This window comes from Apium graveolens, chromosome 8, assembly GCF_009905375.1.
Source record: "Apium graveolens cultivar Ventura chromosome 8, ASM990537v1, whole genome shotgun sequence".
NCBI lineage: Eukaryota > Viridiplantae > Streptophyta > Magnoliopsida > Apiales > Apiaceae > Apium > Apium graveolens.
In genome coordinates this window covers 2,815,496-2,841,337 of record NC_133654.1, presented here as the reverse complement: position 1 = coordinate 2,841,337, position 25,842 = coordinate 2,815,496, and the positions used below count along the sequence as shown (strand labels likewise).

The following is a 25,842-nucleotide window of genomic DNA, read 5'->3' as shown; positions in this document are numbered from 1 at the left end:
GTATTGGTTTGTAACAGTTTTTACCAAGGAATGTATGTTAGTTTTTGTGTTAATTTTAGTATTTTTTAGTCTTAATTTTAGTGTTAAAGTAACTGTATTTATAAAGAAATAATAAACAACAAATGACCATTTATTTGGAAGTCATCAATACATGGCCAAAACAGATTTTAACCTAGTGAACAAATTAGATTTTTAAGAAAGAGCCACCTCGTCAGCAACCAAGAGTGGCCTAATGAAGGATGGTGGGACACTAAGCTCCACAATGCCACCATCACCAAAGATGGCATTGTTAGCAAGAGCAGTTGTTGTAATGTTTGCGGAGGATGGAATAGAGGGATCAACGACAAATGATGACATTTTGGGAGATGGTATCATTACCTTCTGACCAGCAAGAAGCAACGAGGCAGTTTTGCTATCAGTCACTAAAATTGGGTGTTGGGGTAAGAGGTTCATTTCATCTGGATATCCTTTAAATTTAGTTGTAGAGCTTCATTGCACACCCCATTCACTATTTAAAAGCCTCAAGGGAGTCCTGTTATCTTCACTATTACAGTTGGAACATATTGACTCTTCAAAGTGTCTATATATCCTAGAATTTACCTGATAGCTATCCTGATACATAATCTTTTTCTTCTATAATCCCTTGATACTCTATTATTTCCCACAAAAGATCCATTCATATTATCCTCTATTAGTTGTCATAACAAGAACTCTTTTGGCATGTCCCAACAGCCAAACTTGCACACACAAAGTGGTAGGATTCTAAATTCTAATAATAGCATTTTAGTCTAGCTTGTAATACTCATGACAGTGAGATTATAGTATGTTCCTCGCTAGTCTTTACTTGTATGGTTTTTGACAAGCTCACATCTTTCGAAAGATTCACATTTTTAGAAAGCATAAGCCGCCAACAATCCCTATGTTAGATTTTTTTGTGCTGGAACTTCAATTCTGTTATATGATCTTGGTAAGGCGTCTTTCTAAGACCTCGAGGTTTTAATGAGCTAGTTACTTTATATGGTATTAGAGCTCATATAGGCAGAAGTTTAAAGTTCGTAATTTAGTAGGGACACGGTAGACAAATTATTTCCCCAACAAAGATGGGTTTTTGAGTGAAGAGCAGTGTTAGAACATAATATATGTTCTTGCCATGGTCACGCTCTAACAACTTAAGGTTATAGATAGAACTAGTTAATTAAAAAAATTCAGCAATCATATAATCTTCCATATTATCATGATCCGAATCAAATGTGGATGTAGTTAAACCCTAATCACGGTTTTGCAGACAAAACAACTGTGAACTAGTAATAAAATGCATGATTACTGCTGCAATTTGAAGAGGCTGCTTATGTGAACTATGAGCTTCAATATTTCAGTCTTAGTTTTGTGCCGCTTCATCATTTTCTTCTCCATGTCATAGATATACATCCGTCTCTTAGAGTGCGTAAACACCAACACTCCGTTACTGGTACCACCTGTTGGATTTTTAAGGCAGCGGGGCATGGCAAAACACTTTTACACATACAAAATCCAAATAAAAGCATATAAATCGTGAATAAAAATTCGAGGGATCGAATCTAACCTTTTAAAATAATTCGGAGACAACGATCAGAGATCCTTAGCAGTTGCTCCTCAAGTGTGAAGCACTCCACCGGTATCCACCAAGAAAATGATGTTAAGGAGGAGGAAGGAGGTGGAGAGAATTGGGTTTTCCAAACTTTTTGGGTTTTCGGGTTCGAATTGGGTTCGAATAAAATAGGGTCTATAATAGTGTATTTATAGGCAAAATTTTCAGCTGAAATTTTCCCATAAATATTATTATTATTATCCCATTTATTATTCTCATTAATAATTAAAACACCTTTTAATCATTAATCCTTTTTCTAAACACTTTAGAAATAATTCTCTCTCTTGATTTAATTTCCAAAAATTAAATTCTTTAATTAATAATATTAAGAACTTTTCTTAATTAATTTATAATCAATTAAATCTCATTTAATCAATTATTAAATTTGCCAATTAATTATTTATTTCATAAATAAATAATTATTAGCCATTATTAATTAATTCCTCCACCATTAAATAATTCTCTTTTTATGGTGTGACCCTGTAGGTTCAATATTAAGCCGGTAGTAGAAATAAATAATAATAAAACTATTTTATCTTTATTTATATAAATTCTCTAATTTATTAAATATGATTAATTAATTAATCACATTTATTCTACATCGTGAGGGATACTTCTCAGCATATCGCGACTATTCGGATAATATGAATTCACTGCTTAGAATACCAAGAACCTATTCAGTGAATAGTTACCGTACAATAAACTCCTTCTACCCTACAATGTCCCGATTAAATACAAGGCATGGATCTCGTGTCAAGCCTATCTAATTCAATCACTTTGCTTACCATTTACTATGTGTAGTTCTATGCAAATTAGAAACTCCTTTCTAATTTCATTTACTCTGGCCAGAGATTCCTGAACTAGCATAAGTGGATCAGCCTTGAACATTCGCTTCCTTCACTGGAAGGGGTAGATCCTTTATTGATCATACACTATCTTCGTGTACAAATTCCTATACCCAGAAGAGCCCTAATAATTGTCCCTGGAGACTAAGAACTAAACCAAAACATAGTTCAGTGTACACAAGATGATTATGATGACCTCAAGTCTAAGGATACTTGTACAACTATCACTATGTGAACAACTGCTGACACGTGAGTGAACTCCATCAGTTGTTCAGCTGTGCGAGTCATGTTCAGTGAACTTATTCCATAATAAGCACATACATACTAGCTATAGTGTCACCACACAAATGTCTATGAGAACAGACATCCTTCATAATGAAGCAAGCATAGTATGTACCGATCTTTGCGGATTATTAATTACCAGTTAGTAATCATATGACCAGGAACTATTTAAGTTTAGAGTTATCATCTTTTTAGGTCTCACTATTATGATCTCATCATAATCCATAAAAAGCTTTACTCTAAACTATGGTATATCTTATTTAAACACTTAAATAGATTAAGCCCGTAATAAAAACAAAACAAGTCTTTATTAATATCAATGAAATCAAAACAGATTACATAAAATTTATTCCTAAATCCTAATACATGATTGGACTTAGGACATATTCCTTTCAATCTCCCACTTGTACTAAAGCCAATCACTCTGGTATCTAATACTCATCTTGTCTTTATGACGATCAAAGTGACTTTCATAAAGTAGTTTTGTGAGTGGGTCTGCTATGTTGTTATGTGTGTCAACTCTATTTCAATACAATACAAGAAATGTTACCGCGCTCCCACTAACCCTTTTGTAGACGCATGGTTCATCTTCGTTTTTGATAAAATCAAACTCTTTGATTGTCTCATCAAAACGAATGTTCCATCTTTCGAGAAGCCTGCTTTAAACCACATATGGTTCGCAGCAGCTTACACACTAGGTTTTTATTTCTCTTGGAAAGAAAACCATCTGGCTAATTGCCAGATCTCATAGTCGTAGTAAGCAGCATTCGCAAGCAAAATCCGAACTGATTTTAACAGGGCTACAGGTAAAAGGTTTCATCAAAGTCAATGCATTGCCTTTGTTTGAATTCTTTTGCCATAAGCCTGGCCTTAAAGGTCTCCACCTGGCCATCTGCTCTAATCATTCTTTTGTATCCCGTATACATAGATTTCTTTCCGGATTTCATGGCACTATGCCATTTCTCTGAGTCAACACTACTCATAGCCTCATTATAGGTCACAGGGTCGTCATCATCAATGATTGACAACTCATTGTCATTCTCAATGACAAGGCCATAATACCTCTCAGGTTGGCGAGACACTCTCCCTGATCTATGAATGGGCTGTTCCACAAAAGGTTGTTCAGTCAGAACAGGTGTTTCCACTTGATCCGTAGTAGTTTGTGCTTCTTGAACTTCATCAAGTTCAATTTTGCTCCCACTGTTTCCTTCAAGGATAAACTCCTTTTCCAAGAAGGTAGCATATCTGGATACAAACACCCGATGATCGGTGTAAAAGTAATACCCTAAAGTCTCTTTAGGATATCCCACAAAACTACATTTTACGGATCGATATTCCAGCTTATTTGGGTCAACTTACTTGACATAAGCTGGACATCCCCAAATCTTAACGTGTTTAAGACTCGGTTTCCTTTCTTTCCATATCTCATACGAAGTTTAAGGAACAGATTTGGAAAGCACCTTATTCAGTAAATATGCTGAGGTTTCCAATGCATAACCCTATAGGAATACTGGAAGATTTGCATAGCTCATCATGGACCGAACTATGTCTAACAAAGTTCGATTTCTCCTTTCAGATACCAATCTGGAGGCGTCCACTGGGAGACTATACCATTTACTTTGAAATAATCTAGAAACACTACATTAAAGTATTCACCACCTCGATCTGATCGAAGAGTTATAATACTATGTTTGGTTGTTTCTCCACTTCATACTTATATTCTTTGAACTTTTCAAAGGCCTCAGACTTGTGTTTCATCAAACACATATCCGAATCCAGATCTATCATCTATGAAAGTAATGAAGTATGAAAATCTACCCATGGCTTGCGTAGACATTGGTCCACATACATCTGTGTGTACCATTCCTAGCAAATCTGCAGCCCTCTCTCCATGTCCACTAAATGGAGACTGCAGTGCCACTATGAAGTGAGATTTTCATCATCCCTTTTCTTTTATTAGTTTGTTCAATCTGAAGTAAATTATGTCACATTTATACAGACCATTATTTAAAGTACCACGTCCATAAAGAATATTATCTCTAAGAATAGAACATTCTTTATTCTCAATAATAAATGAAAATCCAGCCAAGTCTAACATGGGAATAATATTCCTCACAATCGAGGGAACAAAATAACAATTATTTCAAACAATAGTCTTGCCCGTAGGCCTATGTAAATGAAATGATTCTACATCTACAGCAGCAACTCTTGCTCCATTTCCCATCAGTAGAACCACCTCCTCTTCCTCAAGAGTCCTACTTCTCCTTGGTCCCTGCAATAATTGCAGATATGAGAACCACAGGCGGTATCGAATACCTAAGTAGAAATTTGATTTAATGACATATTCACTTCTATCATGAACATACCTGAATCAGAAGCGGTAGTCTCACTACCCTTCTTCTTCTTCAATTCTGCAAGGTAAACCTTGCAGTTCCTCTTGCAGTGCCCCACCTTGTTACAGTGAAAGCAAACAATTTTGCTCTCGGGGTCTTCAGCTTTTGGTGGAACCGGCTTTTCTTCATCTACTTTCTTCTTCTTGGAAGAGTTCATCTTCCTTTTCTTAGGATTGGAACCTTCACCAATTAGAAGAACAGAACTCTTCTTAGGGGGAAAATTTGATTCCGCAGTCTTCAACATGTTGTGGAGTTCTGGCAGGCTGGCATCCAACTTATTCATGTGAAAGTTCACAACAAACTGCGAGAACGAACTCGGAAGCGATTGCAAGACCAAGTCTTGGCTCAGCTCCCCATCTATGGCAAAACCAAGTTGTCCAAGACGTTCAATCAAATTGATCATCTTAAGTACATGGTCATTCACAGATGATCCCTCAGACATCCTACAACCGAACAGCTCCTTCGATATCTCATATCGAGCTGTCCTTCCTTCCACATCATACAACTCTTGTAGATGCATGAGGATAGTGTGAGCATCCATATGCTCATGTTGCTTCTGTAGCTCAATGTTCATGGAAGCTAGCATGATGCATTAAGCAACATTTGCATCATCTATCCACATACGATACACAACATGTTCATCATTATGTGCATCACTAGCAGGTTCAGTAGGCTTAGGTGAGTCAATCACGTATTCCAGCTTCTCAATCCTGAGAACAATTCTCAAGTTTCGAAGCCAGTCAGCATAATTAGGACCAGTCAATTTGTGAGCATCTAGTATGCTCCTGAGTGATAGTGCAGAAGACATAACGTACAAAGTAAATCTGTAAATGATAAACACATAAAAACACTTAGCAAATATTCGTTTCATTTTAAAACACTATATGAATCGAGTCTTTATTCATAAGTGGCTCCCACCAATTTACCTAATTTATTCAACCCCCTACGAGAAAAATTAAGCATTCATAATGCTAGTGGGAATAGGGATCCTACATTCCATTACACAACCCCGGCTGTAGCATGAACCGCCATGTAATGTTCAATAGGCAGACAACTCTTGTCAATTACATCTCATGTTATTCCCTAATCAAACTTTAGCCTCTTGAATAATTGAGTCTCGGTTGTAGCACGACAAACTCAATATTCTAAGTCAAGTCTAACCCAACATTCCGTACAGTTGAATCAGTCCCCAAAGGCCCACGGCTGTAGCACGTACCGACCTTTAGATTCTTATTCAATGTACACATCTCTATGTAATAGACAAGTATTTCTTATTTCGAAATCAAAGCCCTCGGCTGTAGCACGAACCGACAATGATTCAAAAATAAGAACTACTTTTCTATCATGTTGGAAGGCTATGACCGACACAAGCCCGTTGTATCATTGGCCAATTACTACTTGATATTATTTAATTTTAGAGGGATTATATTACGTTACAATCATAATCATATTATAAAGAGATTCTTCCTTTTAAATTAAATATTTCAAATCAATAATCAATAATCAGATGATTTCCAGATCGGGTGGAGCATTGTCAAGAGGCGTCACTTAATAACCCTTTCTTATAGATAGAAATTTGTTGTTGACAGAATCATCCTTTCTCTCATATCGAAAATTCATATTCAATTACGTGTTTCATAAACACAAGAATCTCATGATTGTATTCATAATATTGTTCTTAAGGTTATGAAACAATTTCACTATACTAGGTTGTCTAACAAACGCCTTATGTTCATTTAAGTTCACCTAAATCTATCATCGCATGATAAACTAAGAATATATCACATATATCAACATGAATAAACATCAAGGTAGGCATGTTATATCATCTAACACATTAGTCTAAGCATTATACATCTCTATGTATCACATGAAGCATTTAAAATCAATTCAAACGATCAAAAACAGCTTTAAAACACTTCATGGAATATAAACAGTTCAAAACTTTTATATAAACTAAAATAGATCACTCTATTAGATCCGTCTCGAAAAAACGAATCCAACGGTATATTGCACGCCTAAAACGGAGTTACGAAACTCCCAGAAAATCAATTTTAAAATCAACAGACGGGCTGTAACGCATTACAGGAACGCGTTACAAGCCCTGTAACGCATTCCGGTGATGCGTTACACCCCTTTTAAGCCATTAAAGGGTGTAACGCATTCCGTGAATGTGCCACAGGTGTGTAACGCATTCCCGGAATGCGTTACACCCCTATTTTATTTTATTTTTCTTCTCCGCCGCCTGACAGTCCTTCTCGGTTGTCATGCATGTCAGACCTGCTTTGTTTCCGTGCCAACAGACAGAGTACAGCAGACTTTGCAGATAGCAGCACACAGATATATAGCAGATAACACAAATATATATATACTTTATATACATATATTTACTTATTTAATTACAAATTTTAATTACAAGAACTTCAAAAATTCATAATAAAAAATCTATACATCATAAAATTATGAAAAAAATACCCAGACGATCTACAACACTTGTAGAACCCAGATCAACATTCAAAATTATTATGAGAAATGATTTCTCATCAGACAAAATTAATCCATGATATAACTTGTAAAAATCATAATTAATTCATACAAGCACATAAAATTCTGAAATTTTTACCACAGATCTATATGCATACAACCTAATGCTCTGATACCATTGTTGGATTTTTAACGCAACGGGGCATGGCACAATACTTTTACACATACAAAATCCAAATAAAAGCATATAAATCGTGAATAAAAATTCGAGGGATCGAATCTAACCTTTTAAAATAATTAGGAGACAACGATCAGAGATCCTTAGCAGTTGCTCCTCAAGTGTGAAGCACTCTACCGGTATCCACCAAGAAAATGATGTTAAGGAGGAGGAAGGAGGTGGAGAGAATTGGGTTTTCCAAACTTTTTGGGTTTTCGGGTTCGAATTGGGTTCGAATAAAATAGGGTCTATAATAGTGTATTTATAGGCAAAATTTTCAGCTGAAATTTTCCCATAAATATTATTATTATTATCCCATTTATTAGTCTCATTAATAATTAAAACACCTTTTAATCATTAATCCTTTTTCTAAACACTTTAGAAATAATTCTCTCTCTTGATTTAATTTCCAAAAATTAAATCCTTTAATTAATAATATTAAGAACTTTTCTTAATTAATTTATAATCAGTTAAATCTCATTTAATCAATTATTAAATTTGCCAATTAATTATTTATTTTATAAATAAATAATTATTAGCCATTATTAATTAATTCCTCCACCATTAAATCATTCTCTTTTTATGGTGTGACCCTGTAGGTTCAATATTAAGCCGGTAGTAGAAATAAATAATAATAAAACTATTTTATCATTATTTATATAAATTCTCTAATTTATTAAATATGATTAATTAATTAATCACATTTATTCTACATCGTGAGGGATACTTCTCAGCATATCGCGACTATCCGGATAATATGAATTCACTGCTTAGAATACCAAGAACCTATTCAGTGAATAGTTACCGTACAATAAACTCCTTCTACCCTACAATGTCCCGATTAAATACAAGGCATGGATCTCGTGTCAAGCCTATCTAATTCAATCACTTTGCTTACCATTTACTATGCGTAGTTCTATGCAAATTAGAAACTCCTTTCTAATTTCATTTACTCTGGCCAGAGATTCCTGAACTAGCATAAGTGGATCAGCCTTGAACATTCGCTTCTTTCACTGGAAGGGGTAGATCCTTTATTGATCATACACTATCTTCGTGTACAAATTCCTATACCCAGAAGAGCCCTAATAAGTGTCCCTGGAGACTAAGAACTAAACCAAAGCATAGTTCAGTGTACACAAGATGATTATGATGACCTCAAGTCTAAGGATACTTGTACAACTATCACTATACGAACAACTGCTGACACGTGAGTGAACTCCATCAGTTGTTCAGCTGTGCGAGTCATGTTCAGTGAACTTATTTCATAATAAGCACCTACATACTAGCTATAGTGTCACTACACAAATGTCTATGAGAACAGACATCCTTCATAATGAAGCAAGCATAGTATGTACCGATCTTTGCGGATTATTAATTACCAGTTAGTAATCCTATGACCAGGAACTATTTAAGTTTAGAGTTATCATCATTTTAGGTCTCACTATTATGATCTCATCATAATCCATAAAAAGCTTTACTCTAAACTATGGTATATCTTATTTAAACACTTAAATAGATAAAGCCCGTAATAAAAACAAAACAAGTCATTATTAATATCAATTAAATCAAAACAGATTACATAAAAGTTATTCCTAAATCCTAATACATGATTGGACTTAGGACATATTCCTTTCACCACCAAATGGGATAATTTCCGTGAAATCTGGCATAGGGTTTATAGATCATTTTATCATCTTCGCATGTACGCTGTGTATTTTAATCCACAACCTGCTATAAAAATCTTGCAATATCCATATGTCCATTTGATTTTCGGTCATACAGTGTATGAAGGAAAGACGTCCCCTGAGGTCTACCAGATGATAACAGAACTCTGTAATTTTTTCCCCGGTTGGAGGATGTTCAAGCTTGAGGTATTTCTCGTCGCTCACATCCATAGAAATAATGTACTTGGATGAATTTACATTCCAGTGCAAGAACCTTCCGTTTATAGATACCGTATCACTCCATTCAGAGTACGAGTATTTCAATTCTGAAAATCGGTGATCCTTACTTTCCCAAGGTGCTGGGATCTTCTTCCATTTGTTACTCGAACCTCCGATAGTGAAAATCTCAAAACCAAATTCAAGAATCTAAGGGTCAAATCCAAGTGTTGATGCACAATCTAATGAAGTTGAAGGAGATAGCAATGCAGTTACAGTTGCATTACCTAGCTTATATATATTTGAATAAAGTCAGTTATAATTTCCTTTTGTTAGTGTCCTTGTCTTTTACTGTGCTGATGTGCACTGATGGGCCTATGTAGTGTTGAGTGTCAAGTTGGTAGGATCAGGGACATGATGGTCTTTTACTTTCAGTTTATTATGATGCAGCAGTGTATGGGGTTAAAAGGATACAGGTTGTTCCAGTGGTCCTCAATGTTTTGAACAAACATTCTCTCACAGTTATTTCAATTCTTGCATTGATATTCCACACTGAGTTCTTATTTTTCTTTATGGTATCAGAGCATGGTTTGTTAGCAAAGTTGTGAGGAACATTGAAATAGTGAGAAACTTTAAAGTCTTGTGTTTATAGTAGTCGAGTTGTTGTTTTCTTGGTCTGGAAAAGATAGTTACTCTCTTAGTTCTAGACTGACTCATGGCTACTAATAGGCTTTCGTTTACAGATCTATAAAACCCTATTTTCTTGCATCCCTCAGATGGACCGACATCAATAGTTGTGCCCAAACTACAAGGTGCAGGTGATTTTAGGGCTTGGAAAAGATCATTTGAAATACAGCTGTTAGCAAAAAGGAAACTTGGATTTGTTGACGAAACTGTGACAAGAAGTGCCACAGATGCAGCTGAAGCAAGCCAATGGGACACATGCAATAACATGGTAATTTCTTGGATCCATAACAACATTTCTGAAAATATTAAATCCTCTGTTCTTTTTATAAATACTGCTGTGGACATTTGGAGACAACTTGAAAAGAGATTTTCGTTAACTAATGGTTCGAGAAAGTATAAGTTAAATAGAGATCTATTTAATCTGAAGCAAAACGGTATAAAAGTGAGTGATTATTTTACTGGTATGAGTGGATTATGGGAAGAAATTGAGTCAATGAATGTGTTACCCACTCTCACTAGTATTACACCAGAAGTTGCGAAACTTTTACAATCCATAGAAAATATGAAGGAGGAGTCAAAACTTTTCCAATTTTTAAATGGGCTAGATGAGGTATATAGTGCACAAAGAAGCCAACTCCTCATGATTACCCATCTACCTTCTGTGGAAGCAGCATGTGCAACAGTACAACAAGAGGAATCTCAAAAGGAAATCCTATCTCATGGAGTGCTTGGTGATGGTGATATTATGGCCATGTATGGCAAAGGAAGCACGGATAAGAATTTGCAATGCAGTGTGTGCAAGAGAAAGGGACACAGCAAAGAAGGTTGCTGGGAATTGACTGGGTACCCTAAATGGAATTATAAGTATAAGCCTGGTCAAAAGGGCGCACCTAGTAAATGGATGGGAAATAGACCAGGGGGAGCAAGACAAACTAACAATGTACAAGGCAATACTGTAGAGCAGTCCGTGACCATGACAAGTCAATAACTTGAACAATTGCTAAAGTTGATACTAAGAGATAATTTTGCAGACCAGAAAGGGAATGAAACAGATGAGGAAATTGACTATGCTTTTTCTGGTATGGTGTACAGTAACAAAGGCAAGATGAAGAAGTCGATGGAGTAGATCATAGACTCAGGGGCGTCCGACCACATGACTTCATCTCTGGAAAACATGGCCAACGTCAAACAAGCACCGGGAACTTTCTCCATCACACTGCCAACCGGTGCCACTGCAATAATCACGCATATTGGAGATGTGCTGTTAAAGAATGGATTGAAACTAAATAATGTGTTATACGTACCACAGTTCAACCATAGTTTATTATCAATTCATAAATTGGCGAAAGAAAGCAAGTGCAATGTCATCTTTCAATCCGGGAAATGTGTGATTGTAAACCCGACAACAAAAGGAGTAGTTGGAACAGGTGAGATGAGAGATAGATTGTATTATTTGAAGGATGATGAGATGTGTATTCCAAGTAAAGCAATGAATAGCCTGAAGTCAACCAAAGCCGCGGAAAGTAAGAAAGAAGAGGCTGTCAATCAATATGCATTATGGCATCAGAGGCTTGGACATGCCTCCCTGTCTAAACTGCAACGCATAGATCAAGTAAAGCCATTCTTAAAAAATCAAGACCAACAGGTATGCCTCACATGCCCACTCTAAAAAATGACTAGACTCCCATTTACTATTAGTCATTCACATGCAGCAAAATCATTTGATCTATTACATAGTGACATCTGGGGCCCCTATAAGGTGACCACAAGAGGGAAATATAGATATTTTCTAACACTGGTGGATGACTTTAGTAGAGTGACTTGGGTATATTTGTTGGAGAAAAAATCTGATTACTTGGGAACATTGATAAAGTTTGAAAAACATGTTGATAATCAGTTTAAAAGCAAGATTTTGATTATGAGGTCAGATAATGCGCTCGAGTTCGCAGACAAAGAATGTGTTGAATATTTTGAAAAAAGGGGCATCATACACCAAAAGTCATGCACCTACACACCCCAGCAAAACGCTCGGGTGGAGAGGAAACATAGACAAATCCTTGAAGTAGCCAGAGCTCTGCGTTTTCAATCTGGGTTGGCACTCAATTTCTGGGGCGACTGCGTGTTAACTGCCACATATATCATGAATCGACTGCCAAATGCAGCTTTGAATTTTGAAGTTCCGCATGAAAAGTTGATGGGAGAGAAGGTAGATTATGAAGGGCTAAAGGTTTTTCGATGCTTGGCCATGGCTTACAATTCGACACATGCGTCAGATAAATTTGCTCCAAGGGGTATTGCGTGTGCGTTCATTGGTTATCCAAGTAACACGAAGGGATACAGATTACTGAATCTGTCTAATATGCAGACATTCATCTCAAGACATGTCACTTTTCATGAAAGTATGTTTCCACTAAACAAACACAGTGACAAACCTTATGTGCAACCCCTTCCGATAAGCATGCCAAGCACAGAAAAGGTCATTACTGGAGATGAGTTTATGGAAGATGCAGAAACTGAAGATGCCCAAACTTATCATGATGAAGAAAACCCATCAACAGAGAGGGATGACGGGGAAGAAGATATAACAGAGGCAATTGATGCACAAGAAGGAGAACATATGCACAGGAAGTCAACTCGCAAAACGAAACAACCCACGTGGTTGGCTGACTTCGTGACACCTTATTCAAATCAAGCTGTAAGTGCGACTGCCACGACCTCACAACTGGTTAGCCCCAAATTTAATTGCTTCCTAGCAGCCATTGTGCCTCAAGTCGATCCTCTAAATTTTAACCAAGCAATAAAGTCTGAGAATTGGGTGGATGCTATGAACGCGGAGTTGGATGCATTAGAGGTCAATGGGACTTGGGAAGTAACTACATTGCCCCCTAATCGAAAAGCTATCGGGTGCAAATGGATATACAAAACAAAATTCAAAGATGATGGCTCGGTTGACAAATACAAGGAACGGTTGGTCATATTGGGGTACAAACAAACCTATGGAATCGATAATGTGGAAACATTTGCACCGGTGGCAAAAATGACCACCGTATGGCTATGTTGGCCGTGGCAGCGATGAAAAATTGGCACGTACATCAACTGGATGTTTCGAATGCTTTCTTAAATGGCGATCTGGAAGAAGTAGTTTACATGACATTTCCTCAAGGCTACAGGGACATGGGGAGCAGAATCACCAAAGGAGAACTACCTGGGGAAAACTGTACAGAAATGGAAAAACTGGTGTGTAGATTGATCAAAGCTCTTTATGGCTTGCGCCAGGCATCTCGTCAATGGCATCACAAATTGTTTACGACAATAATCTCTTTTGGTTTTAAACACTCTAAAGCAGACTACAGCCTCTACTCGAAGGTGACAAAAAATGCCATCATCCTTGTGTTGATTTACGTAGATGATATATTTATCTCAAGCAACTGTGTGGAAGAGATTGACAATCTAAAGCAGGTATTGTTATCGCACTTCAATATCAAGGACATGGGAAGTGTAAACTATTTCTTGGGGCTGGAAATTAATCAAAGTGCAGCTGGTTTCTTTGTGTCACAAAGAAAGTATGTGTTGGACCTCTTGAAGGAGTTTGGCATGATGACATCTACCCCACTCAAAGTTCCTTGGGATACTCATGTGAACCTGGCACCAGAAAAGGGAGAGACATTACAAGACCCACAAATGTATCAGCGTCTACTGGGAAAATTGATCTATCTGACGATCACAAGGCCTGATTTATCCTTTCCGGTTCATAATCATGCCCAATACATACAGAAGCCTACAAACATACATATGCAGGCAGCCAAGAGGATCTTACGATACCTGCTAAACAACCCTGCACAAGGCATCCTCTTGGCATCATCTTCAGCTGCTCAGCTCACTGCGTATTGTAACAATGACTGGGCGAGTTACCCCACTACAAGAAAGTCGACATCTGGGTATTGTGTGTTGCTGGGTTCGTCTCCCATTTCCTGGAAAATAAAGAAATAGTCACTTGTTGCAAGATCGACGGCAGAGGCAGAGTATAGGGCGATGGCATTGACGTGCTGCGAGGTTACATGGTTGTCTTCCCTTCTCAAGGACATGGGCTTGCTTGACTTGCCCCCAACAATTATCAAAAGCGATAATCAAGCGTTATTGCCATAGCTGCTAACCCCGTGCTTCATGAGCGAACGAAGCACATTGAAATTGATTGCCACTTTATAAGGGATAAAATCACAGCTGGAGAAGTTCTCACTACACATGTTCCGTCACACTCTCAGGTGGCAGACATTCTTACCAAAGGGCTTCCTGTCAAACAACACAATTTTCTCCTTAGCAAGTTCGGTGTCTCGGCAAGTACCTCCACTCCACTTGAGGGGGACTAATGAAGTTGAAGGAGATAGCAATGCAGTTATAGTTGCATTACCTAGCTTATATATATTTGAATAAAGTCAGTTGTAATTTCCTTTTGTTAGTGTCCTTGTCTTTTACTGTGCTGATGTGCACTGATGGGCCTATGTAGTGTTGAGTGTCAAGTTGGTAGGATCAGGGACATGATGGTCTTTTACTTTCAGTTTGTTAGGATGCAGCAGTGTATGGGGTTAAAAGGATACAGGTTGTTCCAGTGGTCCTCAATGTTTTGAACAAGCATTCTCTCACAGTTATTTCAATTCTTGCATTGCTATTCCACACTGAGTACTTATTTTTCTTTACAATCATCATCATGTGTGCAACCTGAAGGACACTTGGAGAGCATCAAGAAACACTTGGTCACTAAGTTCAGGACTTGTAGATCTCTAGAACCCCATATTTTCCATGATTCTATCAAGAGCATGCCATAACAGTTGCATCTAGGTTTCCCCATGCAGTTCAATTCAAGTTCTGGCATTTTGCAGCTTAGCTCTTTTTCATCGATTTCCATGCAATAAGATCGTCTACAATAGGATTCGCCTTGTACTAGGAGAACAGGTTTCGTCCCTGCAGCATAATGTTCGAGAATGAAGTTCTTCGATGAGATTATGCTTTCCCATGCTCTGCAAACGAGTCTAAGATCTTTGTATAGGTAGTCAGCTGGAAGTTTCAAAAGAATTTCGTAAATGATTTCTGGAAGCAGAGCATCATCTTCTTCGTCCATAGTTTTCGTGTTAAGCTTCTGCTTCATTAGGTACTTCAAATCATCGATTTCAAATTCAAAACCACCGATTTCAACACTGCTTTTCTTCAACATCTTGGTATCTTTGATGAGCTGCAATCACAAATCAAACAAACATATCGAAAACATGTGTAATTAAACAATTTTAATATCAATTTATTTATGCTCAGAGTAGAACATATTAATATCAATTTATATGTAATTTACCAATTTCGAATGTTCTAGGTACTTCATGCATCTAGTTGACAAGTTTACAAATCTCGGTAATTCCCAAAACATACTTATGCATCCAGTCGACAAATCTGTAATTAATGTACCGGTTTTGAATGTTCTAGGCACTTCATGCATCTAGTCGACGAGTTTACAAACCTCCGTAATTCACAAAACATACCTATGCATCCTAGTCGAGAAATCTGTAATTAATTTACCAGTTTCGAATGTTCCAGGCACTTCATGCGTCTAGTCAACAAGTTTACAAACCTCGGTAATTCACAAAACATACATATGCATCCTAGACCCTAGTCGACAAGTTAACAGAACTCGAAAATTCACTAAATATACCAATATATGCATCCTAGTCGACAAGTTTACAAACCCGGGAAATTCACTGAATATATTCGCAGATTTCGAATGAAAAGATCAAGAAAAAATAAACGATATTCAACATAAATATTGTGTATTGAAAAAAGGATGATCGTACCTTCTCTTTTTGCTCGGAAGTGCTGATCTTGATCGGTGATTAACACTTGTGCCAGACCAATGGCTATGGAAAAGTGGAATGCTTATTATATAATAAATATATAGAGGGGTGTATTTAATCAAAATTTTGAAGAATTTTTTTAGATTTTTGAAATCAAGAGGTATTCCATTACGATTTTAAAAAATCTTTTAAAATATGATGGTATTCAATAGAGATAGAAAAAGCTTTTTAAAATCTGAGTGTATTCAATTTAGATTTTAAAAATTCTACCGAAATCTGGCGGTATTCAATTTGGATTTTTAAAAGTGGTATTCAAAAGTCCGTGGATTTTTTTTATTCGAAAACCTGATGGATTTTGATGGATTTGTTAATTCATTTTTAATCTTTTGAAATCTCTTTAAAATACATGAGATTTTGAAGGATTTCTGGAAATTTCACAAAATCAGCTAGACTCTGTAAGATTTTTTTATCAACTCCGTCAAAATCCACGAACAATTAAAATTAACGAAAATCTTTTAAAATCCTTGAATTATTATCAATCTTTTAAAATCTGAAATTAATACACCCTTCATAGTTAATCACGAAAATATTTGGTATTAAAACATGAAAACGTTGTAAAATATATAACTTTCAAAAGAAAAAAATTGTTAAATGCGGTTTAGCTTGGTTCACATAGTTTGTACGCTATTGCGTGAGCCCGTAGGGTTTACCCAATCGCACCCGAAGGATAGCGGTTGCGGGTTAACTATGATAAAAAAAGAGTAGCAAACAGATTTTTTTACAGAAATTTGTAGCATTTAATAAGGTAAGAATTTTACTAAAATATCTTTACTTACGAGTATTAATTAACAAAATAATACTATGTAAATAGTTGGTCTCCTGGTATAAAGTTCTTTGGCATCCCTCCGGTGCTCTAAGGTTCTCTTCTATTCTTTGTTGGCCATCAATCATCCAGTACCAACTGCTGATCGTATAGGTTTTTGTTTTGCTCTCACGCACGTTTAGGAGTCGAACCCTTAACCTTCTTCAAATGAGCCAAGAGCGTAATAGGGGCCGGTCCCGATTATATAAAGCCTCAAGCGAAAATCTTTTTTGTATCAGGTGATAATAAACTCAAAGAATGATGGAAAATAAGATTATAGTGTTTATGTTGGTGCAACTAAAGCGTGTTGGCCCAAAATGTCACTATTTGGGTCTCAGTGTCACTTTTTAAATTGTCGATCTCAAATATCACTTGAAAACGGGAATTCGGGTTATGTTTTTAAAATAGACGAAAAACGCAGTCTCGCGTGTTGAGTTTTTCTATAACAATTTTTTTTAAATAAAAGAAAAACGCCGTTTCGATTTGTGTTTTTGTCTAAAAACGCGGTTTCAAACTGTGTTTTTGATGAAAACGCAATTTCAGAAATTCATTCGGTTAAAAACGCAGTCTCGTCTTTTGTTTATGGATATAAAAACGGCGTTTCAAACCGAGTTTTTCGTAAAAATGCAATTTCTAAACGAGTTTTTCTCAGGATGCGGAAAAAAAAACAAAACCAAAACGCAGATCCAAAATGAGTTAATATGAAAAATTCATCCCGAGATTGTGTTTTGCCCCCTAAACACGAATTGAAGTTGCGTTTTCAATTTTTTACGAAACACGAAATTGTGTTTTTCATTAAAAAAAACATGAAACGAAACTCCGTTTTGGAGTGACATTTGGGGCTAATTATTTAGAAAGTGACATTGAGGGTCATTTGAATAAAAAAATGACATTTGGGGCCTTTTTTCGCAACTAAATGTGAAATCTGTCTTATCTCTTAGAATAAAAATTTAAATATGTGCCCTTAAAAATTATTTTATGCCTATATTTTTTAAATTTTTTCTTTTATTTCTTCATGTATATAATAGAAATATACTCCTGAAAATTCAATTTTTTCGGTACTCCCATTCGTTATCATAAAGAGTTTAATCTCAGGACCCGACTCGAGCTCCACCACTCACCATTACCAACCCTTTGTTGGCCGTATGGCTTGGTTGGGTTATAATGGAAACATGATTTGTTTAGTTTGCCAGCATGAACAGGAGTCTCATCGAAACCTTTTCTTTTTTGAAGAGAGGTATCTAATTTACTCTCTTTCCCACCAGAATTGCAATTTGCAATGAGACCTTTGTTTGATGTACGATGAGATAGCTTAAGTGGGGGCTTATCTCATGTCGTCCTATGTTTTAGGTTCGATTGTCGCTCATTCCGATATTTGTTAGGATATATACTCAATTGTAAGACATATAAGCTAAATTAGTCAAAAAAAAAGAAACATAAAAATAAAAATTAACTTTACGTTGCATGATGCAATCTGGAGGAGGAATGTTAAGTTGAGCATATAGAACATCATCACTGCTGCAATTTGAAGAGGCTGCTTTTGTGAACTATGAGTCTCTTTACTTTAATCTTGGTAATGAACTTCTGCATCCTTTTCCTCTCTGTGTCGTAAATATATATCCGCTTGTCATCGTCAGTGTGCTTGAACACCAACACACCGTTTCTTGTACCAGCAAGGGGGAAAAGTTGTCTGAAACTTGGCAACGGGTTTACAGATGATGTCATTATAATCCTCGGATCTATAGTATGTTTTTTAAACCACAACTTGGTATGAAAATCTTGCAAAATCCATATGTCTATCCGCCTATTAGATGCACACATGAAGGAAAGTTGTGCTCCTAGCTCTAATAGATGGTATGAGTCCGGTCTAAATATTTGACCAGTTCGAGGAAGTTCAACTCTGATGCACTTTTCATCGCTCACATCCATGGAAACAATGTACCTGAAGGAACACACATTCCAGTACAAGAATCTTCCGTTTATAAGTACTGGATCACTCCATCCAAGCTTCAAGTCTGCAGGTCGCTGAGACAAATCTTTCCAAGGTCCTGGAATCCGTTTCCAGGCGTTACATGAATCACCAATGGTAAAAATCTCAAAACCAAAGTTATCAGCATACATGTGTACCACTTTGAAACGATTAGTACAAGGGTCAAATGCAAGTGCTGATCCGCAATTTCTATGAGGGCATCCTGAAGGACACTTGGGGAGTGTCAAACAACTCCTGGTCATTAAATTCAAGACTTGTAGAAGTTTAGATGATTTCCATGATTTTATCAAGAGAATGCCATAACAGCTTGACTTCAATTGTGATAAGCAGTTGAATTCATATTCTTGTATTTTGCAGTCAAGTTGTTTTTCATTTATTTCCATGCAATAAGATCTTCTACAGCCAGAGATCAAGTTTCTAGGCTTACGTTGTACTAGGAAAACAGGTTTCGTCCCAGCAAAATGTTCAAGAATGAAGTTCTTAGACGAGATTATACTTTTCCAATCTTTGCAGATGAGCCTAAGCTCTTTGTATAGGTAGTCAGCTGGAAGTTTCAGAAGAATTTCAGGTATGATTTCCGGAAGCAGAACATCATGTTCTTCGTCCTCAATTGTCTCGTTGACCTTGCCCTTCAATGTTAAGTACTTCGAATCATCACTTGCGATTTCTGCAGGAAGTGCAGCATGCTCTTCTTTTTCCATAATTTTCATGTTGAACTTCTGCTTCATTAAGTACTCCAAATCATCGATTTCAAATTCAAAATCACCGATTTCAACACTGCTTTTCTTCGACATCTTAATACCTTTGATGAGCTGCAATCCCAAATCAAACAAATATGTCTGAAAACAATTTTAACATAGTACTTGTCCAACAGTCCAAGAGTGTTCATGCTCAGAGTAGACTAGATTAATATCTATTTAATCTGTGATTACCAGTTTCGAATGTTCTAGTTAGTCCATGATCTAGTCGACAAGTTCAATTACAACCTCGAAAATTCGCAAAATATACATATGCATCCTATTCGCACCAGTTTAAAATTCGCTATATATGTACCAATGCATCGATCCTCGTCAAGAAAATATACATATGATTGGGAATGTCTAGCCCAAACCCGAACCGTTAAGGATTCGTTTCGTTTCGTGTTCGTGTACCTTCAATTTCGTGTATGTTTCGTGTCATGTTTTGTATAATTTAAAATTAATAATAAAAATAAAGATAAATAAAATATATATATTTAAATATTAAGCTTTTACTAGTTGAGTATTTAGTCGAGTCTTAAGTGAATAAGTCATAAAGACTAAGTGCAGTCAAGTCTTATGAAATTTTAAATTTGAATCTATTTTGTATCTATATTCTGTAAATAATATATATATAATATTATTGTAAGATATATGTATGCATATAATTTTGATAAATTTATTTAAATATTTATTTATTTCGTGTAGTTTCGTTTCGTGTCGTGTATCCAAGTGTAAACCCAAAACCGATACTAAATTTGTAATTTCGTGTTTGTATACCAAATATGTCAAATCAGACTCGTTATTTTCGTGTCGTGTACGCAATTGCCAGCTCCGGTGATTCCTAGTCAGACAAGTTTAAAATTCACTATATATATACCGGGCATCCTAGTCGACAAATTTACAAATATCGGAAAATCACTAAATATATATACACGATTCACTAGTTATATGTGCATCAAAAGAATCTAGTAGACAACTCTCTACTCAAGCGTGTTCATGTTTTTAACAATATTTTCGCAGATATCGAATGAAAAGTTCAAGCAAATGTAAACGATATTCAACAAAAATTTATAATTATTAATCTCGCATGCATGCATGTATTAAATTATATACTATGAGAAGGATGATCGTACCTTTTTTTCTCCAAAGTGGTACAAGAAGAGTGGATCGGCGATTAACACTTGTGTCAAATCAATGGCTAGGTACGTAAAGTGGGTGTGCGTATTATATATAACTAATCACGAAAATATTTGGTATTAATATATGGAAAGCAAATAGTATTTGAGAGTAACGTTGTAATATATTTACGGTATGTTTCAAAAGAAAAAGTTGTTTTATTTTGATAATGTTATTTTAGTTGCAATATATTTATGGTACATTTTAAAAGAAAGAGTTGTTTTATTTCGGTAATGCTGTTTTAAAAATATCTTTTAGAGAAAAATGCGCCTAGATACGTATTTAAGGGGGTAAGATGCTCGAATAAAAGAGATATTGAAAACGTGTTTTTCTTACAAAAACATGTTATACTATTCTGTATATTATGCATGTCCACAAAAGTATATGCTTTTTAATTATTATAGTCTCCGCTAATATTTTTTATTTAATTATTATAGTCTTTGCTAACATTTATATATATTATATTTATATATATATTTGATTTATGTTATTTATAATTTTAATTAAATTTAATATGAGGAATTTTAAAAATTGTATAATTATAATTTTTTTTGAATGTGTATGATTTTAAATTAACAAGAATATGAGAAAAGAAAAGGGTCGCGCTCAAGTGAGAACCATATTATCGTGAGATATGAGATCCAATTCTAACCACTCATTTTTATACCTTATATCAATCTCTCACCACATATTAATTTTTAATATTTTATATATAAATCTCATCCTTTTTCTAATTTCACCACACGCCACCTCTAACCACCGTCATCCTCCGACCACCATTTCCGACCACCACCATCTTCGACGACTATCAGAAAATCACCATCATAAAACATAAAATCACCACCGTCAAATCAAAAATCACCACCGGAAAATGAAAAATCACCATTAAAAAATGAAAAATCACTGCAACCGACAACTGATAAACAAAAAATCACCTCCGAAATAAACAAATCACCACAACCGGCCACTGCCTATACTCACCAGATCCTACCACCAGCTCAATTCATCAACTCCGATCACCACCATTAGAATAAAAATCACCATATTTAACTATAAATAGCACAGTCAAATCCATCATGTCATCATCACCACCACAACTACCATCACCATCCATTGACCCCCCATATCGGAAGAATCACCAGAATTTATTAAAAAAATTACCCATGATATTGATCAACAGATTTCAAACTATACAGATCAAAGCAATTGCAGGGCCAATATTCAAGGTAAAACTCTGATCGATGAATTAATAGTGGATGAATCAGTAAAAACGGATCTAACGGCGAATGAATTGAGCTTGAACGGAAAGTGTGGTGGTGTGCGTATAGTTGTGTGTGTATGTAATCCGTTGTGGAGAGAGAGAAGTTCGGCGATGAGTAGTATAGTGGCGTAGCATCGGGTGGTAAGGGTGGAGAGAGTGCAGTGGTGGGTGGGTTGAATGTCCAGAGAGAATTGACAAGAAAATAGTTGGGTGGAAGAAGGAAATGTGCGGTACGGATAAAAAATAAATAAAAAATATTATAAAATGGAGGGCTGAGATCAGATCTCATATCTCATTATAATTGGGGTTCTCATTTGAGTAATTTCCAAAGAAAATATATATCAAAATAAAGAGTGGGTGAGAGGGGCAATGCGTGAGAGAGATTGAGAGAGAGAGAGAGATTGAGAGCTGAGAGAGATTGAGAGAAATATGGTGGAGAAGCGATATTCGAAATCGCGTGCGAGAGAGGAGAGGGGAGAAAGGCTAACGAAGTGTGAGGTAGATAGAATAGTAAATATTTGCAGTGGATATAATTCGGTGTCTACTGTATATGCATTGTCGAATGTCGATCATGTGTTACACAAGCGTTAACGCTCTTCTGATCTGTCGATCATGCATTACACAAGCGTTAACGCTCTTCTGATCGACAAATGTAACAGTTTTTTCGAGCCCTGGGATACGATTGAAAAGTTGAAGCATATATGAACAATATTCAACATAAATTATTTGTGAATCTCATATGCATGTGTTGAATTGTATACTGAGGGAAGGATGATCACACCTCTTTTATTGCTCGGAAGTGGTACCAGAAGGGTGTCGATCTTGATCTCGGTGACTGCACTGGTGACTGCACTGTGTAACCCCTAATACTTTGAGTAACTTTCTATTACTAAATTTGTTAGTCTCTGCGTGGTTTCATTATTTTAAGTACAAAATCGCAAATTTATTATTGAAATGAAATATAATTCAGATCAAGTGATTGTTGGTTAACTTACAATGTGCCAACAAATTGTCTATAGCTAGTTAGATGACTTTGATCCTCAAATGTGAGTCTTGCCAACCTAGAATCTGCAATTTTGGGTTGAAAATGAAAACCATCATCGAGTAAAAAGTTGTTAGAGTTGATATTTTTATGTATGATACACAAATAAAATTTTATGATCAGAAGTTATCTTATGATCAAACTGTAAGATAAAAACAGATGAGAGACCTGAGAAAGTGTCCTTGGTATACAAAACGCGCTCCATCTACAGTAGCATCATATTTACGTTGCATTTGAGTATAACTCCGGCATCAAAGCAAGCCAAACAAGCGACAGTTGGGAGATAGTTCCTGCACTGAGCCATCCAGAAGACAGTTGTTTCATATGTTGTTGCAAAGTGTGCATTGGACAACTGTTTTCTCATATCTCCGAAGGTCTTGTTAACACTGCTTAAGAAAGTCTTCAGGGAAGGAGATAGATTCTAAAAGCCAACATGTTTTTGTGGTTGATGAATAATTTATTAAGATTGAAGTTTGAAACTGAGAGTGCAAACTGTAGTATCAATACTGATGTTTTAAGAAGTGTTATAGACAATGTTAAAAATATATAAACTGGGAAAGAAGAAAACTAGCGGTTCATTTTCCTTAAACATAAAATTAAATACAAAGCATATATTAAAGAACAACTGGAACAAAGTAGTAGCTAAAAACCAGCAACTATACTCCTAACAAAACTCCACTACTCTATCAACTACTCCATGCAGCTCCTAAAACTTCTCCATATGCACACGACCTGGTCACCAATGTAAACAGCTACAGAGCTACAAATTTATTTAAAACACATAAAACAAATACTTAAATATTAAGTTTAAGATTAATTCCAACAATCAACCCCTTAATCTTAAACTTGTTATCAACCCGTTTGGCTTAGCCCGTCTGGCTTTCAATATCTTAGCCCGTTTGGCTTTCATCTTCGCTACCCATTTGGCACTTAAACTTAGCCTGTTTGACTTTAAACAATCATGCCCTTCTGGCATTTTTCTATGCCCGTCTGGCACCATACTTCTTTCTATAACAACGCTGGCTCATCATCGTCGATCTGTGCAAGATTCGCTTCTTGTCTCTTCTCTCGTTCCCGTCGCGGTTTACTACATTCTGCAGCATAGTGTCTCATAGTGTTACAGTTGTAACACTTTATTCTACTCTTGTCACGAAAGGAACCACCTCTAACTCTTTGATTCTGAGATGCCAGGATGAGTTGTCCACCTGGGCTCTCGGACCTACCTTTCATCCTTTCCTCGTGAGCTTTAAGGCGACCTATTAATTCTTCAACCGTCATTGCTTTAACATCTCTAAATTGCTCTATGTTTGAGGCTATTTGAAGGAACGTATCCGGAGTTGCACGTAGAATTTTCCTCACTACACTTGACTCTTCCATCGTTTCCCCAAGTACACGAATGTTAGTCATAATCCCACTCAATTTCATGCGGAAATCATCAATTTTATCTGTTTCCTTCATCATCGGGGACTCAAACTCTCCCTTCAGCGTTTGCACTTTTGCTTCTTTCACCCGTTCAGCTCCCATACACATCGTTTCGATCGTCTCCCATGCCTCTGTGGCGGTCTCTTTCTCGGCAATAGTCAGTAGTACGTCTTCGGGCACTCCTTGGTAAATCGCTGCAAGGGCTACCTGAACCATTTTGTCGTCTATGATTGCCTTGGGATCCGTTTGTTCTATCGCACCCCACACTCCTTGAGCCTTCATGAATACCTTCATTTTTAAAGACCATGATGTGTAATTGCTTCTTGCTAGCATCGGATAACTTAATCCCACATAGCTTCCTTCTTTCGCCTTAGACATCTCCATAGTCTGCTTCATGTGTTTAGGTTGGTATTTAGGCATGCACTAGCCAATAACCCAGAGCTCTGATACCAAGTGTAGTATTAATACTGATATTTTAAGAAGTGATATAGACAATGTTAAAAACATATAAAGTGGGAAAGAAGGAAACTAGCGGTTCATTTTCCTTAAACATAAAACTAAATACAAAGCATATATTAAAGAACAACCGGAACAAAGTAGTAGTTAAAAACGAGCAACTATACTCCTAACAAAACTCCACTACTCTATCAACTACTCCATGCAGCTCCTAAAACTTCTCCATATGCACTACCTGGTCACCCATATAAACAGCTACATAACTACAAATTTATTTAAAACACATAAAACAAATACTTAAATATTAAGTTTAAGATTAATTCCAACACAAACAACCTTAAAACTTTTTTTTTATCGTAAGTAACCCGCAGCCGCTATCCTTCGGGTGCGCACTGGATAAACCCTACGGGCTCCCTTAAAACCTTTTGCTGACTTGAGCTCTGGTTTCAGTTGTTTTGACAAGGCAGTCGTAGTGACTCAATCGGACAAAATTAACGGTTCAATCAGTCCATGGAGACTCTGCACTGTTACACAAATTGAAGGACTCAAGTGTACTAAAAATGGTCAAGAAGCACAACTATAATGAACTGCAGCATGGTGGGATGTCGGTTTTTTTTGGCAAGTACCTTAATTGGACTAAATGA

General features: G+C 36.3%; 3 protein-coding genes across 3 annotated transcripts; 1 reads left to right on the top strand and 2 right to left on the bottom strand.

The window, feature by feature from the left end:
- The first annotated feature begins 232 nt into the window (after positions 1–232).
- Positions 233–11,541, top strand: LOC141677695 (uncharacterized). Its single transcript, XM_074483733.1, has 3 exons — positions 233–368; positions 10,505–11,362; positions 11,447–11,541. Exons 1-3 carry the CDS (start codon positions 233–235, stop codon positions 11,539–11,541), a joined length of 1,089 nt encoding a protein of 362 aa, XP_074339834.1.
- A 7,082-nt stretch (positions 11,542–18,623) lies between these two features.
- Positions 18,624–19,895, bottom strand: LOC141677693 (F-box/LRR-repeat protein At2g43260-like). Its single transcript, XM_074483732.1, has one exon. The coding sequence runs from the start codon at positions 19,893–19,895 to the stop codon at positions 18,624–18,626; it is 1,272 nt and encodes a 423-aa protein (XP_074339833.1).
- Positions 19,896–24,328: 4,433 nt separating this feature from the next.
- Positions 24,329–25,126, bottom strand: LOC141677690 (uncharacterized). The gene has a single exon (XM_074483729.1). It carries the CDS (start codon positions 25,124–25,126, stop codon positions 24,329–24,331), a length of 798 nt encoding a protein of 265 aa, XP_074339830.1.
- Positions 25,127–25,842: the final 716 nt, after the last annotated feature.

Coding starts and splice junctions, on each gene's coding strand:
- LOC141677695 (XM_074483733.1), top strand. CDS start 233: ATGAAGGATGGTGGGACACTAAGCTCCACAATGCCACCATCACCAAAG. Junction 369..10,504: donor TGATGACATTTTGGGAGATG/GTATCATTACCT, acceptor TGCATCCCTCAG/ATGGACCGACATCAATAGTT. Junction 11,363..11,446: donor ACAAACTAACAATGTACAAG/GCAATACTGTAG, acceptor ATAATTTTGCAG/ACCAGAAAGGGAATGAAACA.
- LOC141677693 (XM_074483732.1), bottom strand. CDS start 19,895: ATGTCGAAGAAAAGCAGTGTTGAAATCGGTGATTTTGAATTTGAAATC.
- LOC141677690 (XM_074483729.1), bottom strand. CDS start 25,126: ATGGAGATGTCTAAGGCGAAAGAAGGAAGCTATGTGGGATTAAGTTAT.